At 37.3% G+C, this 9,415-nt stretch overlaps 2 protein-coding genes across 2 annotated transcripts; one reads left to right on the forward strand and one right to left on the reverse strand.

Annotated features, from left to right (window-relative positions):
* Positions 1-318: 318 nt before the first annotated feature.
* On the reverse strand, positions 319-1,140 carry LOC107778842 (germin-like protein 9-3). The gene has a single exon (XM_016599163.2). The coding sequence runs from the start codon at positions 1,068-1,070 to the stop codon at positions 459-461; it is 612 nt and encodes a 203-aa protein (XP_016454649.1). The 5' UTR covers positions 1,071-1,140; the 3' UTR covers positions 319-458.
* A 513-nt stretch (positions 1,141-1,653) lies between these two features.
* Positions 1,654-2,550, forward strand: LOC107778844 (germin-like protein 9-3). Its single transcript, XM_016599166.2, has one exon. It carries the CDS (start codon positions 1,742-1,744, stop codon positions 2,354-2,356), a length of 615 nt encoding a protein of 204 aa, XP_016454652.1. The 5' UTR covers positions 1,654-1,741; the 3' UTR covers positions 2,357-2,550.
* The last annotated feature ends 6,865 nt before the right edge of the window (positions 2,551-9,415 follow it).

The following is a 9,415-nucleotide window of genomic DNA, read 5'->3' on the forward strand; positions in this document are numbered from 1 at the left end:
AATACTTAATTCACTATTTCGAGAATACCTTTCGCTTGGCATTATAGCTGTTATTGATCATCAAGAGTAAAAAATGTTATCATCCATTGTTTCTTAACAGAGGAAACTGTTTGTACTGATAAAAGTTCTATCCTTGTCATTGACCTTTTCATCTTCAAAAAAATAGCATTTTGTTAGAATTTCTGGCTCTAAGTTAAAGGACAAAAGGGAGACAATTGCTGAAAATGCACTCTTGAACTAAGTTTAATTTGACATGCAAAGCAAGGGAAACTTGTCAATAAGACAAATCAATGGCAAGTTATTGAAGAATTCATACTGGTTTTATTATATCAAAATTCTTAACAAACAATACACAGTCTGTCAGGCACAAAATAAAAATAGTAATACTGCATTTTGTGATGCAGAACGCGCTGCTAATTTGGACGCAAAACATTAATATTGAAAACACTAAAAATTGCCTAAGATGAAAGACCAGCCTTGATCTTCTGAATAGTGGAAACATCAGACTTGAATGACTTGGCGAGAATTTGATCATCGACTCCAGTAGCAAACAATGTAGTAGGAAGCGAAACAGTTCCAGCATTGGCACTACCAAAACCAGAAACAGCTGTAGCTGATTTATTCCAATCAGAATTATACTGATAATGCACTAATCCTTTAGGAAACACAAACAAGTCACCAACTTGAAGAGTCTGAGTGTAAAGCTTGTTACTGGTGTCCACAAATCCAACCTCGAGACTACCTTGAACGACGAATAGCAGCTCAGCTGCGCGAGGGTGGATGTGGGGCGGGTTGACACCTCCTCTTGGAAACTGAAGTACTGCCAATGATACACTCTGACCATCCAAAATTGGAAACTCTGCCTTGCTAGCTTTTGTTACTTTGAACTTTTCAATGACACTGCCAAAAATTCCACGTGTGCCTGTGAAGGTAAATAAGTTCCCATCTATTGCGCTTCCTGGAGGAACAATGAAGTCGGACAAGATATCTGGATCACTAGCTTGAGTTATCGAAAAAATTGCAAATATGGCTACAACAAAAAGGACACTTTTCAGGTGGAATGAGGCCATTTTCGCTCGTCCTAGGTGGCTAAAAGAAACAGGTAAGAGGATATAGATAAGTTGTAAGAGAATGATGATTAGTTCAGTTTGATCACAAATTTATAAAAGACCAAATCTGGAACCAAATTTGCTGAAGGGTAAGCCAGTTGGTAATTGATGTTAACTAAGCTTGACCACCATTAGTTTATTATTTTTGATGGCAGAAACTACCTGGAAACTACATTTAAAGATTTTATAATTCGAAAAGCGTTTAATGTTCCTTAGGTTTCATCAGTTATGCATATATGCTTCAAGATATTATTTTATGGACTCTTTTACTTTGTAATATAAACAAGGTGGTCAAAGTGGAAAACATCACCATTTTAAGGAACAATGTAGCTGTTTTCTCTTGTCCATATTGAAAACCAGAACTGGAAAGGGGTGAACAATTTGTTCGTTTTTGAATCGACACAATTTTAGGATGGCCTGCAATTGAATCAAACAAGAGAGTCCCATAGGAGTTTCCTATATATTGACAATATACTATTTGTTTCTGCAATTCATCGGAGACTTCAAATCTCAATTCTTATTTAATATGTCCCCTGTATAGCTATAAAATCTATAGTCCATAATTCATGTCCTTCACACATTCAAACTTTGAATAAATCCTTCAAACACTTAAACCAAAACATAAAAAAAACATGGAATCAAAAACTTCAAGTTGCATAGTTCTGTTAGCTCTAGCAATATGGGTAGTCCAAATGGCATCAGCTGGTGACCCTGATATCCTAACAGACTTTGTGCTGCCACTGGAGGTACCATCAGTTGATCCGTCTTACTTCACCTTCTCGGGCCTAAGGGGACTCATCGGAGCTCCACCGCCAGAAAAATTCAAGGCGACAAAGGCAAGTATGGTCGAGTTTCCAGCCCTGAACGGACAAAGTGTTTCCTATGCAATCCTGCAGTATCCTGCAGGCTCTGTCAATCCTGTCCACACTCATCCACGAGCAACCGAACTGCTTTTCCTCATGTCGGGAACACTGCAAGTTGGATTCATCGATACCACGAACAAGTTCTTCAATCAAACGTTGCAAACTGGAGATGTTTTCGTGTTCCCTAAGGGGTTACTTCATTTCCAGTACAATGCTGATGCTAATAATTGTGCTTGGGCTATATCTGCATTTGGAAGTGCAAATGCAGGCACTGTTTCTGTTCCTAACTCTGTGTTCAATACCAGTATTCCTGATAACATTTTGGCCAAGTCATTCAAGACTGATATCATGACTATTCAGAAACTCAAGGCAGGTCTAGCATGAAAATTAAAATATACTTAGGGGGAAGTTTTTAATTTCAATATTTTTATTTCACATTGTTGTTTTTCACTTTTCAATGTAAAAACAATTAACCTTCTGAGGATCTGGAGGTTTATGGCATGCCATCGGAATGCAAAGTCTAAAAATAAATGAATTTTTTAGAGGGTGTTTGGATTGGTTTTTAAAAAATAGCTTATAAGCTATAAGCCAAAAGTCGTTGGTAATACCCTACTTTTGGCTTATTTTTGCATTTTTCATGCCTAAAAGTAAGTATTTTTAAACATTTTTTATCATTGTCAAACAACACAAAACTAAAAAGTACTTAAAAACTAATAAACACTTAAAATAAGCCAAGGTTTGTGTCATCGAAATGCTGTGATTGAACATAATTTGAGAAAACTGCGGTGAAATAAGTATTTTTTCTTCACTTTTTCATTTTCCACCCTTACCTCTGAGACTAATACTAGTACTCCGATCCACTAATCCCCGTGTATAAAGTCCCTTATTTATTGAGTTACTGGTACAAACGCGGAAGTAAAAATAACAATAATACAAATAAACGGATAGAAAGATAGAATTTAGTAAACAACTAATTAGGAAAACTGAAGAATACTTGAAATCAAATACAAATACGCTTCAAGTTAAATCCTATTCAATCCAAAACTATAGGATAACCCTTAAGGGGAACAATCCCCATAAAAGCCACATTAAAGGTTATCAAGCAACAATGAAATTCATTTATAACACTCACTCAAGGAATTCATAATTTCAATATCAAAATACGCTAAGTCTAAAATAAAAGCATTAAGGGCTATTTATACTAGAGAGCTAAGTATTACAAGTATAGCCTCATGATCACGCCGTTCGCCTAGTGTATTTGATGTGAAACCTAGTATGCAAACCATTATAACTGATAAATGAAATACTTTAAGTGAACTAAAAGTGAAACAACATTTTAATTGTAACTAACCACATTCGATTACATAAAGGGGGCCAAGTATAGGATAGTCTTCAATTGTTGGTCAAATGACACATGTAGCCGCCATGTTATAAAAGTAGCTTCTAATTAGAATCCAAGTGCTCGATAACTAACAAGATTGTATCAGTTACTTTACCCATTGATTTAAGATTTTAAATTGAATGCTTAATACTTTAAAGTGGTTGGTACAGATCTCGAGTTCAAGTTTCACCATCACCCTTTATGGATTTTTTTTTTTTACGTATTTGGCTAATGAAAAAAATCTCAGCCACATGTGCATCATGATGAAGACATATTTTAGCAATTAAAATTGTGTTTTCTCTATAACTCTGAATATTTAAGTAAAAAGAAATACTAAAAGAAAGTTTCACTCAAACTAATACAATCCTAGATAGTAAATTCAATTTAACCTTAGCTCAAGAGGGCATTATGAGCTATTTTCTCCCTTTTGTCCCTTAACTTAGAGCCAGAAGTTCAAGGAAGTGCTATTTAATGGAAAAGAATACAACTAAAGTTTAATGTACAAATATTGCCCAAATAGTATAAATTTCTTATGCGGAACTTGAAAGAAAGGAGGTTTGTATAGGGGAATAATTTGAAGAATTAACATGCACGATTAAATGTATGTATTTTTTTGTTCCTGTAAATGTATGCATCCAATGAAGAAAAAATAAAATAAAATAAGCTTGTTTTGTAACAGAAAAATTGAGGAAAAGGGCAAACTAGAAAGTTTTTAAGCTACAAATTAAGTTTTTAAGGTGTTACACTACATGTCAAAAAATGATCCATTTTCATGCAATATTTGAACCACAAAAAGGAATATATATACAAGCCGAAACTTCAAGGAAGCTTTATGAAATTTACGTAAGTTCTTTAAGTATTATTAAGCTTAATCATAGTTGAGCAACAAATATTTCAAAAAGAATGATGCCATATGTTTATCGATTTAATGTATTCTATATTAAATTGATAAACATACGGCATCTTTCTTTTTGAAATTTCTAATATAGTAAGTGTGAATAAAATATTTTCCTAGATTAGTATCATTCATTGTTCTATGTTTCATTGTTTTTCCTCACCCTAACCTGAACTTTTCTATGAACCAATGTCCACATAGGCACCTAAATGTGTGGCCTAACTACTAATAAAGTGTGAGAATGACGAGGTTTTCATGTTCGAATTTCAGCTAAGGCAAAAGTACTTCTCGATTCATTTCAATTTAGATGACATGTACATTACGCTTATCAAGAGTAAAATGATTTTAAAATATATTTTTTATTATATTAATATGAGAAAAATTAAAACTTATTGTACTATATTTGTACAGTTTTTTAAGATCTAAATTTTAATTTTAAAATACTGATTTGAACTAATCCAGTTTAACTTTAAAGATTAGTCAAATTGACTCTCGATAAACGAAATGTGTCACTTAAATTGAAACATAAAGAGTACACGATGTATTCTCATCTATCCAAACTTTGGTGGACAATGTTGGGAATAATCTCCCCACAGAAATAATTGTAACGACCCGGCCAGTCGTTTCGAGAGTTATAACCATGTTTTTCTCATTTCTACTTCTTTTTGTGTTATTCAGCTATATTATGTTATATCGGGTTAGTTGGTTCGGAACCGAAGTGGTTTCAGAGTGAATTGAGACACTTAGTCTCTTGAGTAGAAACTTAAGTTGGAAAAGTCAATCGGATGTTGACCTATATGTAAACGATCTCGAATTTGAATTCTGATGGTTCTGTTAGCTCTGTTAGGTGATTTTGGACTTAAGAGTGTGTCCGGAATGTGATTTGGAGGTCCATGGTAGGATTAGGCTTGAATTGGCGAAATTAAAAATTTGGCGATTTCGGTCGGCAGTGAAAAATTTGATATCAGGGTCGGAATAGAATTCCGGAAGTTAGAGTAGGTTCGTAGTGTCATTTGTGATGTGTGTGCAAAATTTAAGGTCATTCGGACGTGGTTTGGTTGGCTTCGGCATCGGTTGCCGAATTTGAAAATTTAAAAGTTCTTAGGATTGAATCCGAGGGTAATTTGGTGTTTGGATGTTGTTTTGAGTGATTCGAAGGTTCGACTAAGCTTGTATGTTAATATAGGACTTGTTGGTATTTTTGGTTGAGGTCCCGAGGGCCTCGGGATGATTTCGGAAGGTTAACGGGAAGTTTAAAGTTGGAAAAATGCAGTTGGTGCTGCTGTTCTGGTGTGACCACACCTGCGGGTTGGGAACCGCAGGTGCCAACCCGCAGGTGCGAGTTTCGCAGGTGTGGAACTTAGTCGCAGGTGCGATGTTTGGAAGCCTGGGGTTTTATCGCAGAAGCGGATGAGGGGTCGCACCTGCGAGACCGCAAGTGCGAAGAGGTGATCGCAGGTGCGGGTTTTAGGACCTTAAGTGACTTCCGCAGATGCGGGCTTTTGGGCGCAGAAGCGGAGGCCGCAGGTGCGCTATTTGGACCGCAGATGCGATTTTGCTGGGCAGAAAGGCATAAATTGAACCCTTCGCGAATTTTGGTCATTCTTCATAATTTCAAATCGGTTTTTGGAGCTTTATGAGGGTTTTGAAGAACGAATCAAGGGGATTTCATTGAGGTAAGTTACTTGAGCCTAATACTCATATATATGGTGATTTTTTCCGTTGTTTAATCATTGTAATTAGTAAAAATGAGGGGTTATGGTTTAGAATTTTTGGAGAGTAATTTAAGGATTTGAAGGACCAAACGATGTCGGATTTTGATAAATTTGTTATGGTTAGACTCGTAAGTGAATGAGCTTTCTAGTTTTGTAAATTATTTCAGATTTCGAGACGTGGACCCGGGGGACGGGTTTGAGCCAATTTCGATTTTTGGTCTAATTTTGTAGCTTTTCTTGTGGAATTCATTCCATTAGTGCGTATTAATGGTATTGTACTGATTGTGAATAGATTCGGAGCATTTGGAAGTCGAATTTAGAGGCAAAAGCATTGTGGGGTAGAAATTTGACCGGTTTGAGGTAAGTAACGATTGTAAATCTAGTCCTGAGAGTACGAAACTCCGGATTTTGTATCATTCTACTATTTTGAGGTGACGCACATGCTAGGTAATGGGCGTGTGGGCGTGCACCATTGGGGATTTATGGCTGGGTCTGTCCCGTAGCAACTATAAAGTTGTATATTTTGTTGAAATCATATGATACTTATATGTTTTAGAAAGAATTTCTGTAAATTGGGCTGAATGACACGTTTGGGCCTTGCGCCAATGCTGTTTGGACCCTGAGGGGCTGTTTCTTACCATCCTCTCATTGTTTTCGATTGAAAATCTATACTCAGTCATGTTATACTTGTTTATCGCATAACTCAGTTTTATAACTCTATTTTGATGCATATAAATGTTTTGGGTCGAATGCCCTGTTTTTCTGAAATGCCCGAGTGGCTTGAGAGGTTTATGACTGAGTGAGGCCGAGGGCCTGATTTGTGAGGATGAGTGTGGATCGGGGCTGCCCACCTGCATCATACTTTATTATAGCACATGAGTTGTCCGTGCAGCACGTGAGTTGTCCGTGCAGATTATAGCGTTTGGGCTGAAGGAGCCCCTCCGGAGTCTGTACACACCCCCAGTGAGCGCAGGTACCTACTGAGTGCGAGTGCCGAGTGCTGAGTGACGGGAGGCATGAGTGATTGTGAGGTATGTCCGAGTGGCAAGAGTGATTGTGAGGTATGCCCGAGTGGCACGAGTGACTGTGAGGTTTGCCCGAGGGGCTATATATGAGTGATGTTTTGCCCGAGGGTCTGTTTATGATTTCATCATTTTGCTCACCTTTGCATTGAGCCTTTGTTTGAAAAACTGTTGGAAAAATATCTTTAAATGATTTTTACTGAAACCGGGTTTAAACAAGATGATTTGATTCAAACACTGATTTTTAAAGTATGTTGTACTTTACTGAGATTTCATGATATGAACGTTATATGCTTTATTACTCGTCACTACTGCTCAGTCTTTATTTATTATTGTTACTTACTGAGTTGGCGTACTCACGTTACTCCCTGCACCTTATGTGCAGATTCAGGTGTAGCAAGACACGGTAGCGGTTATTGAGTGTTCTAGTTGCAAATTTTCTTGGAAATAGCAAGGTAGTTGTTTGGCGATCGCAGCCCCTGCTCTTCTCCCTCTTATCTTCCTCTAGTTGTATTTAGCTATTTTCCAGGCTGAGTTAGCCTTGATATTGTTAGACAGATTGTATTAGATGCTCATGACTAGTGACACCCCGATGTCGGGCTTTTCTTTTTCGCACTTCTGTTTTCTTTGATTTGAACTCCTTAAATGAAGGTTTTATATTAAATAGTATTGAAAATATCTTTGAAATGTAAATATCGGTTTGTTTGGAAATGAGTCGGCTTGCCTAGTTCCACGATAGGCGTCATCACGACAGATTAGGTTTTTGGGTCGTGACAATAATATTCACGGTAATAATAGTGAAATAATAACGTAGTATCGAGATATGGTAATCAACAAAAAGAACAACAATAACACAAATATTTTAACGTGGAAAATCCTTCTGAATAAGTGAAAAAATCACGGGCCCGAGAGGAGAAAATTAATCTACTATAATGAGAAATTTTACACTCCGTAGTCCCGAGTAAAGTACTCCAGGGACCACTACACACTCAAAAGAAATAACCCTCTTTTGAGATTTCTACCTCACTACAATATTGCTCACACTCTATATTTTCCCTCACAGACTATACCAACATATTAATACATCACATTGCTCTCTATGCTCTCAGATATATTCCTCTCTCAGATTGGTGTGTTAAATGAGAAGCTAAAGCATTCCTTTTATAGGAAGAGTGATCGTCCACTCCAACCAATCAAATTGATTGGTTTGCAAATTGTTGTTGCCAACTTGCCAATTTGCATTTGTTCCAAATCTAGATTTGCTATCAGATTTGGTGTTTCCTTCTTTATTATTGTTTTCTTTTTCTTTAATTTCATTTATGGGGATGAACCCCACAAATCTCCCCCTCCAGATCTATTCTCCTAAAGGAGCTAACACCGGACTTCTAACTTGAGTGCATGCCGACAAGTTCTTTGCACAACTTGAACTTGCCCCTTGGTACCACCTTGGTTAGCATATCTGCATGATTCTCACTTTTGGAAATCTTCAAGACTTGTAGAGATTCACTCTCTACCGTTTCTCGGATCCAGTGATATCTCACGTTAATGTGTTTGGTCCTTTCATGGTACATGGAGTTCTTGCTTAGGTCTATTACACTTTGACTGTCACAATAGACGACATACTTCTTCCGATGCAAGTCGAGCTCTTGAAGGAACCGTTTTAGCCATATCATCTCAGCTTCAGTAGCGGCAATGTACTCCGCTTCAGTTGTAAAGAGTGCGACACACTTCTACAACCTCGACTGTCATGATATAGCCCCCCTACCCCCCCCCAAAAAAAAAAATGAAAACAAATATCCAGTAGTAATTTTCTGTTGTCAATGTCACTTGCCATATCAGCATCTATATAGCCTTTCAATATTAGATCAGATCCTCCAAAGCACAAACAATCTCCTGCGGTACCTCTCATGTACCTGAGTATCCACTTGACTACTTCCTAGTGTTCTTTTCCAGGATTTTCAAGAAACCTGCTGACAACACCAACTGCGTGAGCAATATCAGTTCTAGTGCATACCTTGCATACATCAAACTCCCGACGGCAGAGGAATAAGGAACTTTGGTCACGCTCTCCTTTTCCTTCATTGTTGTAGGACACATCTTCTTGCTCAACATTAGATGACTAGCAAGAGGTGTGTTGACTGGCTTAGTACTCTTCATGTTGAAGCGTTCCAGTACACATTTAATGTACTTCTCCTGAGACAGCCACAACTTTCTGCTTGTTCGCTCTCGAACTATCTTCATCCCCGGAATTTGTTGTGCTGGGCCCAAGTCCTTCATGTCAAAGGACTTAGACAAGTATCCTTCAACTTGGCAATCAACTCCTTGTCTTTTCCTACAATTAACATGTCATCCACATACAACAACAAAATAATAAAGTTGTTATTAGAAAACCTTTTGAAATTTACACTTGGATCAAAATATGTCCTTATG

The sequence above is a fragment of the Nicotiana tabacum genome, chromosome 9, assembly GCF_000715075.1.
Source record: "Nicotiana tabacum cultivar K326 chromosome 9, ASM71507v2, whole genome shotgun sequence".
In the NCBI taxonomy this organism is placed as follows: domain Eukaryota; kingdom Viridiplantae; phylum Streptophyta; class Magnoliopsida; order Solanales; family Solanaceae; genus Nicotiana; species Nicotiana tabacum.